The following is a 21016-nucleotide window of genomic DNA, read 5'->3' as shown; positions in this document are numbered from 1 at the left end:
AGCCCCATTAGACTGTACTCTTGTATTCATGAGAAACTTACAGTACTAACTTCTGGAGATTCCTTGGATTTTCTTGCCTGTTTTCCCCTCAATACAATGTGACCTGAAACAATGTGATTCCAAATGGATAGCAGCAGAATTATAAAATTTATATAAAGCAAAAGTCTTTCAATGTGTCACTGAGCTTGTGTCCCAAGTGAAAATAATGCGTGCCAGACCGTAGAAATCGAGATTTTTGCCAATTTAAAATGAATTTACATAACACAAGCATTTAAACTTGTGTTTTAAAATAACCTAGCTGCAAGGTTATTTTAAAACATAAGGTTAAAGGCTTGGAGCAGGGGTGTCCAATCTTTTCGCGTGGGGCCTGCATTACAATTTTTGTCTACATAGGGGGCCAGTGAGACAATTTTGGAAAGATATAGGCATTAATAATTTGTCTTACTATTAATCAAAACAGCAACAAATGTGCATTTTTGTGAAGAACCTTTAAATGAGAAGACTAATTTATTGACTTACTCTCTCATCACTATGTTGGACACTAATTTAGTGATATACCTGGCATTTTTTTTTACTTGCATAAGTAGTCAATGTCTGCCTGCACACTTGTTGTAGCAATGTGGAGTAACCGAATAGATGTCAAATCTGTTATCTTGATTCCGCTCTGTCCCTCCTCTCTCTCTCTCTGTCTGTCTCTCTCCCCCTGCCTCTCTGTGTCCCCCCGTCTCTGTGTTCCCCCCTCTGTGTTGTTCCGCATTCTGTGTGTTGACCCCCCCCCGTGTCATCCCCCGCACTGTGACGTTCCACCCCCATGATGTTTCCCCTGTGTGTCCCCTCTCTCGCTCTGACCCACCTTTCTCCCTTTCCTCTCTGTCTCTTTCTGTCTCCCCCCTCTCTCTGTACCCCCTCTCTTTCTGTCCCCCTCTCTCTCTGTCCCCCCCTCTCTATATCCCCCCCTCTCTCTGTCTCCCACTCTCCATCTCTCTGCCCCCTCTCTCTCCTTGTCTCCCTCTCTCTCTTCGCTGCTCCTCTCTCTCTCTCTCTGCCCTCTCTTTCTCTCTGACCCCCCTCTGTCTCCCACTCTCCATCTCTCTGCCCCCTCTCTCTCTTTGTCTCCCTCTCTCTCTTCGCTGCCCCCTCTCTCTCTCTCTCTCTGCCCTCTCTTTCTCTCTGACCCCCCTCTGTCTCCCACTCTCTCCCTCTCTCTGCTCTCTTTCCCCCTCTCTCTCTGCCTCTCTCTATCCCCCTCTCTATTTCCCCCTCTCTATTTCCCCCTCTCTCTCTATCCTCTCTCTCTCTGCCCCCCCCCCCTCTCTGACCGTTGCTGAGTGGTTTCCAAACTTTGGACAGATTGGAGGTTTTCCTGCAGGCTTTTAAAAAAATCGAAATCTGTCAGAAAACCACAAATCTGTCCAAAGCTCGGAAACCGCTGTTCCCGTCTCATCACCTGCCAGCTGCGAATATAGTAAGGAGTGTTAATGAGCATTAAATAAAGATCTGAGCTTAGAAACTCCAATTCAGCTGTGAAACTGACAGTACAATCTTTTTTTTTAAATGCCAGTCTGAAGAAGCCAGTGGGAAATTTCTCATCCCTGAAATTACCAATCACGGATCTCAAAATATTTTACCACTTCCATGTACGGACACGTTGCTGACCCCTGATTTTTGACTGGGTGGGGCAGTTGAGGCAGGAGATCATGTGATGAAACCTCCAGGACCGTGTCCAACCAGAGTTGACATTGCTATAAGGAACAGATAAAATAGATAACACTTTAGTGCCCATCAAATAAATCGAACTGGAATCTAATGAAGAAAGCAGACATTTAAAAACTAACTGATCACAGCTCGCCGGAGAACAAGTGTGACAGGCATGCTAGCTGAGCCTGATTTCTTTTTCTTGTCCTCTCCTGACATCAACTGGATACATTTGTTGCCGCGTTGCCATATTTTGTCAGTGAGAAGTGGCTCTGCCTTTTGCAGCTGAGAAGCATGTAATTGGTTAATCAAATGAAGAACTCTTCAACCTGGACCATTCATTCCAATTGTGTGGACCCAGGGTCACAGTTAGGTTAACCAGCACATAAAAATAGGGCAGGTTCATTTGACATGTACACCTTAATCGTGATGTGTTGCAACAGGAGGAGGCCATTCGGCCTCTCGAGCATGTTCTGCAGTTCAGTTAGGTCATGGTTGATCAACATCTTAATTCTGTTTATCTGCCTTGTTTCCATAACCCTTAATACCCTTGCCTCACAGAAATCTATCAGTCTCAGTTTTGAAATTTTCAATTTACAAGAATGAATTGCGAGATTCCCACTCCAGTTCACGTGCTAACATTCCAACCCCACCATCACTTCAGCCTCACCCCCCCCCCGCCCCCCCCCCACCCCATCCCACCTCTCCCAACCTTACTGGAAATGCACGCATTTGGACTGGATTGATCTGATGCACTTTGCAACGTTTTACTGCATTAACAGTGTTGCAGATGATGCCCCTCACTGTCGAACAGCCTACCATCTGGGCTAGCTCTTGAAGGATGGCCATTTAGGTGAGGGGCCCAGCGCTATGGTGGTGGGGGGAGTGGGGGGGGGTTGCTGTTTGGGAGGAACTGAATCACCGTGGGATCCAACCAGACTTAAGAGTGTAAGGGGAGGGGTGGAAGGATCAGGTATTGGCGGGGTTGGAACGGGAGTGAGGTGGAGGATGGTAGGCGGAGTGGGTGGGGAGGGCCGTGGGCATATAGCGGGGCTGGGGGCTAGGTGGGAGAAGTCAGACCGGGTTGGAGTTGCCCCTACTGTAGATCAATTTAAAAGCTCAAATCTGCCATTGAAGCAGCATAAAGCTGAGGCCAGACTGGCTTAATGTGAGGGGGCCTCTTTTGTAACTACTTTGTACTCTGTCAGTCTGGCAGCCTCTTTTGTCTAAATCGAGGATCTGTCGAAGCATCCGGGGTTTCCTGCCTCGACAGGTGCAAGCTTTGCATTCCACGAGGCACTGGAGTTCGACCGCACATTCCTCTGCTCGCTCATTGCCCTGCAGGCGCACCCAGACATAGCCTCCCCTCCCCCCCGCCTCCTCCTAACCCATTCCCCCACCCCCACCACCAACCCCTTCCCCTTCACACTCAATGGAACGATTCACACACACTGGTTGGTAACAGGCAGCTGTCGGCTGGAGCAGACACGAGCTGATTAACCCAAGAAGGCAGGCCGTGTTGCTCGGAGATTGTTTTGTTCGTATTCCTCTTGCCCCCCACGCCACCCCCCCATGCCCGTCCTGCTATCCTGCACCCCCTCAAATATAAAGGAGCTTATTTTGAAAAGAGACAGCCCAGGCCCGTATGTCATATTTGACACCCACTGTGTGAATACCGGAAAAACCCTCTCCCTCTCTCCCTTTGTATACACACCAGAGACAAACCACATTCCGGCAGGATTAAAAATATCCCCTTGATTTTCTTACTGTGCTTAATTTAAATGCTGCCCTCTGATAGTTATCCTGTCTATCTGAGGCCCAGGCTGTATCCGTCTATCCAGGCCCTGTCCGTAACGGGCCCTGTCCCTGTCTAACCCAGGACCTGGCTCATCCTGTCTGTCCCAGGTGTGGTGATGTCAGAAATCCTGATGGATGTGGGGTATGTCAGACTGTCACAGTGTGAGGTAAATCAGGGAGAGTTACAGTGAGAGCTGTGGATTATATCTGAGTTACAGTAAGGGGTGTGAGGTATGTCAGAGTTACAGTGGGGAGTGTGGGGTATGTCAGTGTGTTACAGTGAGGGGTGTGGGGTATATCAGGGTCTTACAGTGTGGGGGTAGTGTGTATCAGGGTGTTACAATGAAGGTGTGGGGTATATCCAAGTGTTACAGTGAGTGTGTTTTTATTATATGTGTTACAGTGCGGGGTGTGGTATATATCAGTGTTACAGTGAGGTGTGTGTTTTTATTAAATGTATTACAGTGAGGGGTGTGGCATAGATCAGAGTGTGTTGCAGTGAGGGATGTGGTGTATATCACTGTTACAGTGAGGGGGGTGATGTATATCAGTGTTACAGTGCATGTTCCAACTGTTCTGTGCCTGAGTTAACAGACACACTTCCAGCCTCCAGTGACTGTGACTGTGACTGGCAAGCTGGTGGTTTTTATAGTCAAGGACCAGGCTGGTAGGCCCTTGCACACTGGGATGTGACCCTTCCCGCCTGTGATAACGGAGCCCAGCCATCTGCTGGGGCTGGATTTGAAACCAGCTCCCAGGAGTGATGTAACTGTTGAGTATTGTCAGAGCATCTCCCCATGTCAAAGATGACCGTTAAAAGCCAGAGGCATTTTCAAACTGGGTGCTTTTATCTCAATTTGTCTCAAACTCCCCCCCCCCCCCCCATCTCTCCTCACTCATGGAGTCCTTGCTGTATGGGCACTGGTGTACCTACAGTCCCTTACCCATTGCCATCACCTCTGACAGGCGTGGCTCTGTAGGTATCACTCTTGTGAAGGTAGAAGGTTGCGGGTTCACGGCCCACTCCAGAATCCTGCGCACAAAAGCAAGGCTGACACTCTCAGTGCCAGTATTGAGGGAGTGCTGAATGTGTTTCTATGCCAGATGAAATGTTAAACAGAGGCCCCTGTCTGTCAGATGAATGTTAAAGTTCCCATGGCCACTATGGGAAGAAGAACACTGGAGTTCTCCCTGGTGTCCTGGGGCCAACATAGGTCTCTCCAAGACAGATTAACTGGCCTCTTTTGTCACTGTTGTTTGTGGGATCTTGCTGTGTTAAATTTGACTGCAGGTCAAAGTATTTCATTGAGATGAAAAGGAGTGTTCTCCCCGATGTCCTGGCCAACATTCCTCCCTCAAGCAGCACCATCAGAATTACAGATTAGCTGGGCATTCTTCTTGCTGTGTGTAAAATGGCTTCCAAGTCTCCCACACAACAATAGTCATTCTCACTCTGCTTTGAAGTGATTGATTGATGGTATGAAGCTACTCCAGAGTGTGGTGAGGTGCTGTGTGGGTGTGAGCATTGTCACCAGAAAGTGGGGAGAATTTGGCCATTCTCGCCATCCCAATCCAGGCCTGAGGCCCTGTCCGTGTTAAAGCCTCACCACTCATGGGTGCAGATTCCGCCGTCAGAGGTTTGCGCACTCCATTCCAGGGGTCAGAATCAACCCTTTAGTCACTGCCAGCCCATCTGTTGGGATATCTCTTCCCTGCATGCCACTTCCCCTCACTGACACTCTGGAATCTTTCTGTGCAGAGGGCTATGATACAACAACAACTTATACATATTTGACACTAGGCCACATATGGATCCATTGGGACAGATCAATGAGGTAGGTTTTAAGGAGCGTCTTAAAGGATGAAGAGAGGCAGAGCGGTTTAGGGAGAGAATTCCAGAGCTTAGGGCCCAGGCAGCTGAAGGCACAGCCGCCAATGGTGGGATAAATAGAGAGGGGGGAAAATACTAGTCTCGTCGTCAGAGCGTGTGAATGTGAGATCGAGTGTGTGTAAGTGTGAGATAGAGTGTGTGTTTGGGCCAGAATATAAACGATGAGTTTCAGCAACTCCCCCCCCCCCCCCTCCACCTTCCCCAAGGAGTTTTGTTCCTGAGCTTGGATTTGTTTGCACCCAGAAATGAAACACGGCGATCCGGGGCCGGATTAGAAAGGCAGCCGTCTGGGAATTTATGCTTTTAAAATTCAGAATTAATCTAAGCTGATGTCAAAAATTCAGAACATGTGGCTTTTGTGTCTGCGGAGCTAAAAGATGCAAATGCCCAGTCCCTCACCCAGGCACAGTCAGAGGCTGGGGGAGGGGCAGTGACGGGCTGACAGATGGTCCTGTGCAACCAGTAACAAAGAAAGAGGATCAGAGAAATTGCGTCCGTTGCACAGCAACCAGTTGCTTGGTAGCTCCTCAGTAATACGGAGAAATTAAAAGTGCTGAGATATCTCATATTGTTTGGCTGCTTTCTCTCTGCTCTGAGAATTACGGATTAATTATAGATCTGTCTTCTGGAGTCACAATGAGCAGGGTGTAATGGGCTGGGTAGGGAGGCAAATAAGGAGGGGAATTGGGTAGGGGGCAATGGCAAGAAGGCATTGGGAAGAGAGCAATGGTTAGGGACAATAGTGAGAGAGCAATGCGAAGGGGGAGATGGGCAATGGGGCAATGAGAGAGGGTTGACTTGTCGGTCCTGCCTGGGTGGGGCCTTGCATTGTTGTTGAGTATTTAATTCACAATATGGTAAGTTCCTTAGAATTTAGGGAGGGCAGAGAAAAGGTGCGAGCAGGAGAAGTGAGAGACCAAAAAAACAAACCCCTCCCCCAACAACATACTAGGGAGGTGCTGACCGACACTGGAGCACAGGTTCTGAAGGGTACCAACCACCCACCAATACCCTGCTCAGCTGCATTACTCTGTGTATGGGGGCCTAAGCAGTGACTATTTGATCATGGGAAAATCACAGCTGATCCTGTGCTCACCTGATGTTCAGTAACACATGCACACACAAACACCTGTGCACATGTAACCCTCATCATGCATTATTGGACACATTACCCCCCCTCCCCGATTTCTCCCCATCCTAGGACCCGCCATCCCAGTGACCTCCCTCTTCCTCTTCAACGTGAGGAAGCCTGTGTCCTGGGGCCAATAGTCATCCTTCATCCAACATCCCCAAAGAACAGACCATATGGTCATTTATCACATTGTGGGATCTTGCTGTGTGCAATTTACTGCTGCATTTCTAACATTGCTACAGTGACTACACTTCAAAAAAATGAGGTGATGCATTGGCTGTAAAGTGCTTTGGATGTCCTGAGGTCATGAAACATGGAGAAGAGGTTGCCATGTACAGTTTAGAGAAGAGACAACTATATTTAATATTTAAATATTACACAGACAAGTCCTGCTTCCTAAGAATAATTTGTATTTATATACATCATTGGTCCTCTTGGGAATGTTTCAATACACTTCATGCACACAACCTGAAGTTCAGTCACTGGTGTTATGTTTGCGGTTGTGGCAGCCATTTTATGCAAAGCAAGATCCCAAAACCTCTCTTGGGCAGTGTTGGTTGAGGGAGCGTGGGAAATCTCCTTGCATTTTTCCACTCTGTGGGTTATTTTAACATTCACCTGAAGAAGAAAATGGGGGCAGGCAGTGTGGATGTGGGGGGTGGGTGGGGTGGGGTGGGTGCAGTCTGAGGTGCGGTTGGCCCTCTGTGAAGAGAGGAGGGCAGTAGTAGTTGTGGTGGGGTGGCTGTAGGAGTCAATGGAATTACTGTTCGTGGACTCCCAGCGTTGCCCCCATAGTTGAATAACCCGCTGCTGATCACTGCCATCCATCCCCATCCATCTGCCGGTTTTGCTGGATGGTAAGAAGGGACTGACACTCCTTAACAGCACCCATGCCCCGACTGCACACGGGTACATACACACACCCTTCAGCACCTGCCAGGATGAGCCCCTCACAACTTCTCACAGCCAGTTTACAGAGATAGCAGGTCAGGACAGATATGAAGACAGCTGGCCCTCACCCACATCGAACGCTCTCACTGACAGGGAGTTGGGAGGGTGGGGTGCTGTTGGGGAGGCAGGGGTATAACGTTTGGCTCAGTGTGTGACACTCTCGCATCTGAATCATGAGGTGGTGGGTTTGAGTCTAATTCCAGAGACCCGAGCACAAAAATCCAGACTGACACTCCCAGAGGGAATTCGGCACTGACGGCGGTGCTGTCTTTCAGATGAAATGTTAAACCGCAGCCCTATCTGCCCTCAGGTGGATGTAAAAGATCCCATGGCTACCAGTGCGCAGAAGAGCAAGGGAATTCTCCCCAGTGTCCTGACGAATATTTATCCTTCAAACACTTCACAAACCAGATAATGTGGCCATTTATTCATTCCATTGCTGTGTGAGGGATCTCACTGCCTCATTTCCTACATTATAACAATGATAACACTTCAAAAAAGTGCTTCATTGGCTGGAAGGTGCTTTGGGACATTCTGAAGTTGTGAAAGGCACCATATAGATGCAAATTGTTTCTTTTGTTTTTATCCAGTATATTTTTTATTCTCAGTTCTCTCCCGCTGCCCATCCCCTCCTCGTTCAAGTGACTGTTGTTCATTCACCTCTGGTTGTAAATCAGTGACAACAGGATATTCAACAAAGTGGGGCAGCACTGTTGAGGCAGTGGGTGAGATCAGAGGAAATGGGGCGTTTGAGCCCAGGACCTTCTGATCACTCTGTTTCAGTCCCCCCATCAGGCTTTCAGAGAGAGTTCTCACCCTTGCTGGGGTGAAATGTTTTACACACTGTTTTATCTATGAACCTGGTGAAGCTATCAGACAGTGACATGGAGGTCATGTTACAGCAGACACTACTAATGCAACACCCCTACCCCATCAAATATCTCAGTCCTCATCATTAATGAGCAGAGTGTAATGAAACATAGGCCCTATTGTACCAGATGGGAGTGAATTGTTCTCTTTTGTCTGCTACATTCTGTATGTGTACATGAGCTGGCACTGAGACACACATGACCCATACTGCACCATACGGGAATGAATCATTCCCTTTTACCCGCTGTTTATTTTGCTTGGGGAATTTACACAAACTTGGCAGCAGCAGTTAGCAGGCGCCACCCTTAATGTCTCCGCAAGTTTTGCAATGACAGTGTATGCCAATGGGGTGACTAGAAGCTGCCTCACTGGCACTGCCACCCAGTGGCACAGGTTTCATTATCCCTCCTGCCAGCCTTGCAGTGTAAATACAAGACGCACGGCTGCTCATTACTGGGAGCTCTCACAGCTCGTCACACCTGTTAGAAGGTCAGTTCACCTGTAGGAAATCCTCAGGCTTCAGTAACGGGGATTGGAGCTGGAATGGGCATTAACTCATTGTTGATGGAATAGTCATTTTTAACACAGAAATAAAGCACAGAAACAGGCCATTCAGCCCAACCACTCCATGTTGATATTTATGCTCCACACGAGCCTCCTCCCACCCTTCTTCATCTCACCCTATCAGTGTATTCTTCCACAAAAAGCAATTACACAAACTATGGTTGCATTCCCTGGAATTTAGAAGGTTAAGGGGTGATTTGATCAAAGTTTTCAAGATATTAAGGGGAACTGATAGGGTCGATAGAGAGAAACTATTTCCGCCGGTTGGGGAGTCGAGGACTAGGGGGGCAGAGTCTCAAAATTAGAGCCAGACCTATCAGGAGTGAAATTAGCAAACACTTCTACACAAAAGGGGTGGTAAAAGTTTAGAACTCTCTTCCACAAATGGCAATTGATACTAGCTGTTTAAATCTGAGCTTGAAAAATTTTTGTTAACCAAAAAGTATTAAGGGACATAGGGAAAAGGTGGATATATGGAACTAGTTCACGGATCAGCCATAATTTCATTGGGTATAAAGATTTCTTCTGAATTCCAATTGAATTTAGTAGTGACTATTTATTGCCCCTCGGTTTGGACTCCCACACAAGTGGAAACAACTTCACTACATTTACCCTAATAAACTCTTACATGATTTTAAAGACTTCTTTTGGGTTACCTCTCAGTCTTGCCTTTCCTAAAGAAAAGTTAAAATAATCAGTGTGGTTCATTAGAGGGGGTGAGGGGGAGCCCAAAACATCTCCTCTCCCTCAAATATCCACCCCCTTTTTATCCCTCTCACTGGGATACTTTTCCACTGCCGTCCTCTACTTCCTCACCGCAAGGGGACAAGAGCACCAGACCAGTGAATGCTGCCAGACTACTTGACTGCAGGGACGGCACCACAGCTAAGCCCAATCCTGGCCACGTGCACTTTCCAGTGGTCATGGGGTTGGGAGCCTCTAAAGCTATCCGTTAAAGGGATATCCTGTTAATGCAACTAACTGTTAAAGGGATCTCCCATTAATGTTAAAGATAAAAAACTATTTTAAGTTGTCAGCAGGGAAGGGAACTCTTTTCCATCCATCCCTTGCCAGTTTCACAAAGTGGATATTGGGTGTGTCATGGCCAGAATTGATGGTGGTATAACTGTAGTCCAGTGGTAACTTGATGCCTGAATCACTAAGGCCAGTGATCCCTCCCCTTCGTCCCCCCCCCTCACCCCCCGCCACTGGTCCTCACGCTCCCCCCTCACCCCACCTCAGGAAGCCATTCTAGATCGGCCAGTGCCTTTCTCTTAATTCATTCACAGCATGTAGGAGTTGCTGACAAGGCAGGTCTGTATTGCTGATACCAAGTTGCCCCTTGAGAAGGTGGTGGTGAGCCACCTCCTTGAACCACTGCAGTCCGTGTGGTGAAGGTGCATCCACAGTGCTGTTAGGGAGTGAGTTCCAGGATTTTGACCCAGCGATAATGAAGGAATGGTGATATATGTCCAAATCGGGATGCTTGTTTGACTTGGAGCGGAACTTGGAGTTGATGATGTCGCCAGACACACACTGTCCTTGTCCTTCTAGGTGGGAGATGCTGTCAAAGACGCCTGGGAGAGTTGCCGCAGTGCCTCCTGTAGATAGGACACTCTGCAGCCATGGTGTGCATGTGGTGGGAGGAGTGAATGTTTAAGGTGGTGTATAGGGTGCCAATCAGGTCTGTAGGCAACTCCAACTCATTGTGAAACCCGCATCTTAAAACTCGCAAAAAAGAACTTTTAAGATCTTGCATGGAAAACTTTTTCTTTCCACAACACAAGGAATCAGTCCTGAGATTTAAATTGACCCACCGACAATCTAACAGAGAACCACCTCATATAAAGTACAGTTGAAAATCTGGATGCTGAGGAATGATTTGGATGATTTGAATGTAAAAGATGGATTAACACTCCAATTAGGGAGAAAAGAGAAGTGAGAGTCTCAGTACACAAATCATTTAAAGCTAGTGGACAGCTGCAAAAAACACTTAGAAAGACAAATAGAATGTTAGCCTTTATGGATACAAAGGGGAGGAAATTACGTTTCTGTTGTACTGTGTCTTGGTCATACCCCATCTGGAGTAACTGCATTCAATTCTAGGCACTGCATCTCGGGAAAGGTACATTACCCTTGCAACACAGATTCACCGGAATGATACTGGGGCTAAAAGGGTTAAGTTATGAGGGCAGGTTGCTTAAACTTGGCTTGTACTTCCTTAAGTTTAGGAGATCTTTGTTAGGAAAGGGTAACAAGGAATATGGGGCAAAGGTGAATAAAAGTCAAAGCAGGCACAAGGGGCTGAATGGCCTCCTCTGGTCCCTCACGTTCCTACCTACCTCAGTGCGACCCACATTCCACAGATACTAAGGAAGCATCAACAGCAGACAAATGGATGTCTTGTTCATTTTATTTAAAATATCTCAGAAGCAAACAACATTTAAATAAAAGCTGCCACAAGTGATAGATGCTCCTTCGCAACAATAAGAGAATATAATTTTTTCCTCGGGCACAAATGTCATTTTTAGTTATTGAGAAAAATACGACATTCAGCTGTACAAAATTGATTTTTTTTAACCTCCCCCCAAGTACAAAAAACATTTCTAAACAGTCGCAGGAAGATCTTGTACAAAAAAGCATCCTATATATATGATTAACAAAAAAGCAATATATAAATAAATTATATCATTTATACTGGTCTTTAACCATTTCATTATTACAAAGAAAATATGAGGATAGTGAACTTTTCTTTCTCTTTTTTTGTTTCAAGACAGTTTTAATTGCGTCATTTATAAATTTTGTTCATTCACACAAACACATGCACATGCGCGCACACACACAGAGAATAAATAAGACCAGGAATGCAATGGGGTTCAGTGTTTACAAGTCTATGTTGGGTCTATGTTCCGTGCTCACTTCAAATCACCGTATGCTCTGTGGAGAGCTGGAGCAACACCACTTGCCTGTTCTCCAAGGGGTGACACTTGCCATTAACATCCCTGCTTAGGACCGGGCAGGAAGAGAAAGATGTCTCGGGGCACGGCTTGACCGGGAGGACTTCAGACCCTGAGCAGCTGAGCTGGAGTCCAGATTGAGGACGGGCAGAGGAAGTGACGCCCGGTTTCTCGAGCTCCATCGCGGGCTGGTGGAGGAACCGCTGGCTTCCAGGCAACAGCACCGGGGGTCGGTGAGTGGCCATGTGCTTCCTGAGGTAGGCTTGCCGTCGGAATTTCTTGCCACAGAGCGGGCAGTCGAACAGGTCTTCTTCTAAGCCGAGGTACTCACAAGTTTGGGGAGAGGGATTGCAGCTCTCGCGCTGGCTCTCGGTTTTCGTTTTGCTCTTGCTGCTGTCTTTGGCCGGCTCCTGGCCTTGGAGACCACCAGGGTTCCGGGGCTTGTGCCAGCGGCAGTGAGAAGCCAGGTTGGCCGGGCAGCTGAAAACCTTGTCACACTCGGAGCAGCGATACTCCACCCGGACAATCCTGGAGCACCTGTGCTGAGCGAGCGACAGAGCATCAGCATACTCCTCCTTACACAGTTGGCAGATGAACTCACCCAGGGGCTGGCCGGCAGCCTTGGGCTGCTGGTAGTCCATCAGCTCTTTGGTGATCCTCAGCCCCAAGACTGGCGAAGTGGTCACCTCGTCTCTGTAGGTCTTCCTCTCCATCCTGGGCCTCTTGCCCTGGGCTTTGGCTTTGGCCGCAGGCAGCTGCCTCTTGACTGCTTGGATGGCAGCACAGTTGGACCCCATCTTCACTTCCTCATCTGACACCGAAGCCACGAAGACCGCTCGCCCCAGCGAGGAGGACAGGGACGACGGGCTGGGAAATGACTCAGCCAGGACAGGCGAGCTGGAATTAACCGGCCGGCCCGGGGAGCCGGGGCGGCCACTGACCGGCCTATTGGGGCTGCGGGCAGGGGTGCAGGGAGAGCCGGGCATCCCGTAGCAGATCGGCCTGGCAGTAGCAGAGGAGGCAGGATGTGGAGGGTCACTGCCCTGTCCCCATGGGGAGGGCTCAGCTTCTGGAAAGCCCCGTTCCTCTTCTGCACTGCGCACCCTGTAAGAAACAGGGGCAGCTCTGTTGGTTCTCTTCACCAGAAACCCTCGGGGCATCTTGGCTGAGGAAGTTCTTTGATGAGCGTGTCCTCTCAAACAAAAAAAAAACAGCAGCCTGTGAATGAGCACTGTGCTCTGATCCTGGAGGCTGCCAGGGAGAAGAACGAGAGCGTGGGCTAAGCAGCAATCTTTCCCACTTGGAACTGTTCAATTGCAGCTCTGCTCGGGCTATTTAAAGGCTGCACGATCCCATTGTCTGGTCCATCTCAAGCAGATGGCTTGGGATGAAGAACCAATCAGACAAAGAGGGTAATCTGATCCAAGAGGGACTGACGAGTCTCCCAGGAGGCGCCAGATGTACCTGTTCTGACGCGTGTTTGCTCCCCATTATGTAAATGACTATAAGGGTGCCACACGTCCGGCCTGCTCCTTTTGTCCTACTCCTATTCATAACACACGTGCCGGGGCTTTGTCCTAATTCAATAGAGGCAGGGAAAGAAAGATAGAGAGAGAGAAGGGGCCTGCTCCTGGGGGAGGGGGGTATAGAGAGAGGTCCTTTAACATCTCCAAACACGCCTGATCCAACTCTGCTGGCTCTTTTGTTTGCAACAGATCAGACTTGAGACCCCAGGCCGTCTGATTCACACAAAGCCAAGAGCGGGAGAGAGAGAGAGAGTGGAAAGAGAGAGAGACTGACAGAAAGAAAAGAAAGCGAGACCAACGGAAAGAGAGAGAAAAGAGAGAGATGGGCAGACGGACAGACTGAGAGAAAGGAAAGAGAATAATGAGGAGAGAGACAGAGACTGACAGAGCGTGTGTGTGAGAGAGAGAGAGAGAGACACACACACACAGACTGCCATAGAGAGCGAGAGAGAGGGGACAGAGGGGGAGCACGGAAAGAGAGAGGCAGAGACTGACATACGGAGATAGAGAAAGAGAGACGGAGAGAGGAAAGACAAGGGACAGAGAGAGAGAGAGAGAGAGAGCACGATGGAGAGGAGAGAGACTTATGTGTACAGAGATAGAGAGTGAGGGGGAGAGAGAGAAGCAGACAGATAGAGAGAGAGGGAGTGGGAGAGAACACATGGGGAAGAGGACAGAAAAAGAGACATGAAAGTAAGAAATGGGTAGAGAAATTGACATATACAGAGAAAGAGGGGAATCCATGGAGAAATAATTCTGAGACAAATTTAAAATTCAAGAGAAGATATCAGACAAACTTTTGATGGATTTCTAAAGATCAATTAAAAAATCTACACTTACATACATTTAAAGTTTATAATTTGTATTGAACTGTGTGTCAAATAAATTATTAATTAGTCACTTCATTTTCGTTCCCTGTTTGGCCCCTTCTTTTTAAGAATCCAGCAGTGAAGAGGGAGAGACTCACAATGTCCCAGTGAATGCTCAAACTCCAGGCCACTAGTTGCCTCACCCTCCACACTAAACCTCAGCAACATTGTCCCCTTGCTGATCCTCTGCACCTGCCCACCTCCCTCCTAACTTCAAGCCGAGCTCCCTTTAAGACCCTTTCTGCGGCTGTTCACCCCCATCTTTCTAAACCAGCCCCCACCCCCTGACTAGCCTGTGTCCCTCATGCCATTAAAAGGCTCTGAGGTTGCAAGCAGAGTGTGTAGGTTGAGTGAGAGGCTATGTCACAACACTCTGGGCACGACAGTTGTCCTCAAAACCATTTTTCTACTTTCTGCTTTCACGAAGTGAATCCTCGGGCTTCCAGAATGTTCTAGGTGTGAGGATGTAAATGATAAAGACATTTATTTTGAGATTAAAGGAAAGAAATTGTTTTTATGCAGCACTTTTCACCACCTCAGGGTGTCCCCCAGTGCTTTACAGCCAATGAAGTACTTTTTGAAGTGCAGTCATTGTTGTAATGTAGGAAACATGGCAGCCAATTTGCACACAGCAAGATCCCACAAACAGCAATGTAATAATGACCCAGATCATCTGTTTTTAGTGATGGTTAAGGGATAAATATTGTCCCAGGACACTGGGAAGGTTTCCCCTCCTCTTTCAATAGTGGGATCTTTTATTTCCACCTGAGAGGGCAGACAAGGCCTTCATTTAATGTCTCATTCATACGACAGCACCTCCAACAGTGCAGCACTCCCTCAGTACTGACAACGGGAGTGTTAGCATGGATTATTTGCTCAAGTTTCTGGAGTGAGACTTGAATCCATGTCTTTCTGACTCCGAGAGGGAGAGAGAATGCTGTGTGCTGTGTTGTCACGGCTGACAACGTTTTGGCAGAGCATTAGTGCAGCTGTGTCCTGACATATGAGTCACATGTGACCCACAACTGCGTCCTGATTCACCTCTGGCTACGGAGACTCTTGTGTCTCAAACTGGGCTTGTCAACACACCACCAAAACTGTTATGAGACCTCTCCCCACCGCCATGTTTAACACATGCATCACCCTTGTGCTAGTCTGTGTATGCTTTTTGAGGGACAAGTACCAGACATTCCATAAAATGGCAAAGAATATTCATAGTGGAGATAAAATAAAAGACTCAACTTTCTTGAATGGCTCTGTCGTAATTTGCAAGTGAGAAAAATTTAGGTAATTATTAAAAATACATTATCTTATTTTATTTCTCTGTCTTTCCCTCCCTGAATCAGAAGGCTGTGGGTTCAAGCTCCAATCCAGAGACTTGAGCACATAATCTAGGCAGACACTCCCAGAGCCAGTACTGAGGGAGTGCTGCGCTGTTGGAGGTGCCGTCTTTCAGATAAGACGTTAAACTGAGGCCCCCGTCTGCCCTCTCAGATGCACATAAAAGATCCCACAGCTGCTATTGGGAGAAGAGCAGAGGAGTTTTCCTGAGTGTCCTAGGGCCAATATTTATCCCGCAACCAAGAACAGATTATCTGCTCATCATATCACTGTGGGATCTTGCTGTGTGCAGATTGGCTGCCAGGGTTCCTACATTACAATAGTGACCACACTTCAAAATAAATACTGCTTTATTGGTTGTAAAGCACTTTGGGACATCCCTGAGATTGTGAAATGCGCTGTAGAGATGCAAGTCTTTCCTTTTTGATGTGCAGAGCAAGATCCCACAAGAGGCTACCCCCCCCACCGCCCAAGGTGTAAAAATAATTCTGCCACCCCCATTAGACACAAGTTGGTGGGGTGGAGGGTGAAGTAAAATACAAACAAGAGGGCTGGCAGTAAAATAAACTTCATTTTAGTGGACTTAATTTGTCAATAAAATATGGTGGGGGGATAGTGGGGAGAAACCTGCAGCCCGTGAAACAGCTCAACAGCCTCAAACACGAGGGCCTGCTTGATTAGAAGTGTTGACAAGCCCCTCACTTCGCCTGGGCTTAAGGAGAGACGATTAAATGGAGTACTGCTTTGATGCGCGCACACACACAATGAAGAGTCTGCACGGCACACGACCTCTTTCATCCCTCCTGTGTGTTTTGGCTGATTTGCATCTGGCTGGAGGCTGTACGACAGTCTGTTCTGCCGCTCCCCCCAAACTCCTCCCTCCCCCACCCCCAGGGACTGGCTCGTGTGGACAAGAGACCAACAGACACGCATCCATTCTGAGCCCTCTTGCATTACCATAAAGCTGCACATCTTATTAACCCCTGCTGCAGGATTGAAAGAACTGGCCTGATCAATTGGTAACGAATGTGCATCCCAAGCTTAGCTCTCTCTCTCTCTCTCTCTCTTCTTCCTCCTTTATTTGCAAAAAAAACCCTCCTGTTTTCAGTGGGAAGGGGAGTGGGGGGCGGGGGGGTTGAAGAAAAATTAATTCATTGTCTGCAGTGAGGTTTGTGATGTGCTTTGAAGAAAGGACTTTTATTTGTACAGCACCTTTCACAATCTCAGATCGTCCGGAAGTGCTTTAACAGTCAACTAAGTAGTTTTTTTGAAGTGTCATCACTGTTGTAATGTAGGAAATGTGGCAGCTAATCGGTGCACAGCAAGATCCCATAGCAATGTGATAAATAACCAGATCAGCTGTTTTAGGCGGTGTTTGTTTGAGAGATAAGTATTGGACCACTCCCCTGCTCGTCGACAAAATATTGGCCATGGGATCTTTTACATCCACACAGGAGGACAGGCAGGTCCTCGGTTTAACATTCCATCCGTAGGACAGTACCTCCAACAGTGCAGTACTCCCTTAGTGCTGGCACCGGGGAATGTCAGCCTGGATTATGGGGCTTAGGGAATTGAACCCATGACCTTCTGACTCAGAGAGGTGAGAGAGAGTGCTGCCCACTGAGCCACAGCTGACCCAGTGACGGGCCAGCCTGGTTCACGTAAAGCGCAGGCTGCCGCAGAGTTGTATTCGTCTGAGTAATATGGAGCCCATGTCCGCTGAATGCCAAAACGCTTCCCCATTTTCTCCCTTCCTCTCCTGAATTTGCCATCTCTTACAGGGGTGCAGTCCCTTGGCTCTGTCTGGCCTTTGATACTCTTCCCGAGTGGCCACTGTTGAGTCTCAATGATGTGTGGGCAGGCTGTTCGACCATGGAGGGCATCACAATAGAGCCTGATTTTGCTGGTTGTACCTGATGCTCAGCCTGGCAGCAGGCTTATGAGATTCTGCACCTCTGACTGGCTTGCTCGGATTTGAAAACCTAATAAGGAATTAGAACTGAAAAATTCTGTCACTGATTGGCAATTTGTAGGTAAAAGGTGGAATAACAGCCCCCAGGGTACTGTTACTAGAATCTAATTGGCCTCAGTTCCTGGGCTGGGGTGGGATGGGATTGGACTCACCTCCAAGTGCCATTATCAATACTGCTGTCAGGGAAAGAAAGTGAGGGAATGGGATGAGTGCAGAGGGGAGCAGAGTGAAGGAGGAGACTGGAGATAAAGAAGCAGAAGGGAAGGGAGCAGATGGGAAAATAGAGGAGGGGAGGGGAGACCAGGGGAAGAGAGTAGGGCAAGGGGAGAGAGAGGATAGGAGGGGACAGGAGAGGGGAGGGGTGCCCCTCTTCCGTGGTTTCGTTCGCATCTGGGTGCCCCTGGAGAAGGAGCATGCGGTGTCCGCTGGTACGCTTGAGGCCTTCCACGATCGGTGGGCACTGCAGGAACTGGAGTGCATCATCGACGCCGAGAATGTCATTTTGATTTGAGTTTTTGGTTTATTTATTCGATTTTAATAAAGTTATTTTTAAAATGTATATAAAGGGGGCCTGAGGAATTCAAAAAAAGCAAAAAAAGGAGAGGGGAGGGGAGTAGTGGAAGGGAGATGTGAGGAGGATGTGAGAGGAGAGTGGAGAGGGAGGGAGAGGGATGGAGGAGTTTGAAAATCTTTTTATTGATGAAGGAGATTTCTAATCAATTCCCCCTTCCCCTTTATGACTCAATCCACAAATCAATCTACTGCCACTGACCCCCACCCTGCCAACTACACAGATTACCAACACAGGGTGACATTTATTAAAGGGACTTATTGAAGGATTTACTGCTTAGGATAAGGAGGGGCTGGGTATTGATCTTCGTAGACCCCATAGATGAACCTGTGCCTTTTTCAGCCTGTGCGGTGCTGTTATACTATGAATCCCTATTAGGCAGGCAGAGAGAAGATTGAGAAAAGCTGAGAGAGAGTCAGACAGTACGAGAAGGAGAAAGAGAGAGCCAGACTGTTGAGAGAGTGTGGGAAAGACAGAAAGAGAAGTGAGTGAGAGGAAGAGTGAACGCGAGAGACAGTAAAAAGAGTGGGAGAGAGACAGAGTGAGAGAAATGCAGTGAAAGGGACAGAGATTCAGTAAAAAGAGAGTCGGGGAAGATAAAGACAAGGTGAGAGAGATACAGACAAAGACAGTGTAAAAATGATTAAGAGGGTGAAAGAGAGGAGAGGGTGAAGGAAAGAGGAAGGGAAAGTGAGAGAGTGAGACAGTGAAAGATAGAGATAAAGAAAGAGAGAGGGTGTGCATGTTGCGGGATTGCCTGTGAGTTGCTCAGTGTGTGTAGCGTCCTGTCTGTTCTCATTAACATACAGCTGCAAGCTCTCTGCATAGCTCAGGGCAAGTTTGAAGACAGGGACTGCTCAGTACAGTCAATTAGGAACCTGACTGCACATTGATACAGTAGGGGTGGAGGCAGGGGTTCAAAATACTCACCTTGGCCAGCACTGGCAGCAACTAAAAATTAAAGGGGCGGGAGGCCGGGGCAATGTGGGAGGGGGGTGGGGGAACCTTTACAGCCTGCACTGACAGCAGTTTTACTTAACACTGTCTAAGGAAGTTCAGTGACAGAGACAGGAACCATGCCAGGCAGCTACTGGCCACACAGTAAGGACAGGGGATGTTTAGTGTTTTTTTTAACAAAGGAACAGCGTACACAGGTTTAGCTCAGAGAGCCAAAGTAGCTGGAGGAATGTTAGCGCCGATTTTAATTAAAGCTCCCACTCCCAGATTCAGCAGATTGTGGGGTCCATCTGATCAAGGGGTTTAAAATGTCGCAAGGACTCGATAAGGTAGATAGGGGAAAACAATTTCCTCTGGTGGGGGGAATCCAGAAACAAAAGGGGAAATAATCTTAAAATTAGAGCTAGGCTATTCAGGGTGAAATCAGCACTTTTTTCACACAAAGTGGGGAGCAAATCTGGAACTCACTTCCCACAAAAAATGCTGGAGGGTCAGTGGAGTTTTCAAGACTGAGATCACTAGATTTTTTGGGGCGGGAAAGGGGTAACAGGGAATTAGGTGCAAAGGCAGGAAAATGGAATTCAGGTACAGATCAGCCATGATCGAAATGATTGACAGAACAGGATTGAGGGGCTGAATGGCCTCTTCCTAATGCTCCTAAAGGTGGGCTAGAATAGGGTTCAGTACTCCTTGGTTAAAGCTGGGGGCGGTGGGGGGGGGGGGGGGTGGTTGGAGGTCAGCTACCAACCCAGGTTTCCACTCCTCATCACTACTCCCTGCTGGATAACATATAGATGTCAAATGACAAGAAGCTGGAGCTGGCCTCTGACGGTCAAATAGCAACGCACACTCCAACAAAGTCTGAAGAGTAATCACTTGAGTGAGGCTCCAAAGGGTATCCAGGGCTCTCGGGAATGATACCCCACCGAGCGTCAAGAAGAGAAACTGAGGGAGTGGTAGTTTATCAGAAGCAGGCTACTCAGTGAACCTGAGGAGATCCACACTCTACCTCTCAAACTATATTATTCAGCCAGAACCGGCCTACCTGGCCTCTTAGGCCTGGCCTCTCTGCAAACACTTCTAACTACATAAAAGGTGTTCTCGGCCACCCAGTTGGTGGGCAGTCAGGATCCTTTGTCTTTCTCAGCTGCCTCATTGCTCATTTCAATCAAACATAGTTCATAATAAAATAAAAATCTGCTTCTTTTGCTCGCTGACCCACACGCCTCCCGGTCTGCTAACATCTCAAATTAAAAATTCTCATCCTGGTCTTCAAATCCCTCCATGGGCTTGCCCCACCTATCTCAGCCCTACAACTCTCCGATATCTCTGCGCTCCTCCAATTCCAGCCTCTTGCACATCCCCCGATTTCCATCACTCCGCCATTGGTGGCCGTGCCTTCAGCTGCCTAGGCCCTAAGCTGTGGAATTCCCTCCCTACACCTCTCTCCCTCTTTATCTGTCTCCTTCTTTATGTTGCTCCTTAAAACCTATTCCTTTGATCAAGCTTTTGGTCGTCTGTGCTAATATCTCCGTATATGGTTCATCTTCAAATTATTGTTTGATAATCACTCCTGTGAAGTATTTTGGGACATTTTGCTATATTAAAGGCGCTGTATAAATGCAACTTGTTGTTGTTCAAGCTTTGAAAATGTATTTTAAAAACGCAGAAGTAGGTCTAAAGCCTGTTTCCACAACTTACAAGCGAGAGAGGCAGAATTTGGCCTCTCCTTGTGACAAGACCATTTTTAACTTCCAGTTCCCACCTGAGCGATCCCAACAGGTAGGTGAGCCTCCTTCTGGAATGTGTCTTTGCAAAGCAGGTGTGGAAAGAGATGCAGTGGTTTTTGTCGAGGTTCATCCCAAGCAGCTCTGTAACACAGGAGTCTGTGCTCAACGGGCTGTTCCCAGGGACGCACACCGA

At 47.8% G+C, this 21016-nt stretch overlaps 1 protein-coding gene across 1 annotated transcript; it reads right to left on the bottom strand.

Annotated features, from left to right (window-relative positions):
* Positions 1-11820: 11820 nt before the first annotated feature.
* Positions 11821-13017, bottom strand: LOC137356003 (insulinoma-associated protein 1a-like). Its single transcript, XM_068021703.1, has one exon. It carries the CDS (start codon positions 13015-13017, stop codon positions 11821-11823), a length of 1197 nt encoding a protein of 398 aa, XP_067877804.1.
* Between the last annotated feature and the right edge of the window lie 7999 nt (positions 13018-21016).

The sequence above is a fragment of the Heterodontus francisci genome, chromosome 44 (genome assembly GCF_036365525.1).
Source record: "Heterodontus francisci isolate sHetFra1 chromosome 44, sHetFra1.hap1, whole genome shotgun sequence".
In the NCBI taxonomy this organism is placed as follows: Eukaryota; Metazoa; Chordata; class Chondrichthyes; order Heterodontiformes; family Heterodontidae; genus Heterodontus; species Heterodontus francisci.
This window is presented reverse-complemented; position numbering and strand designations above follow the sequence as displayed.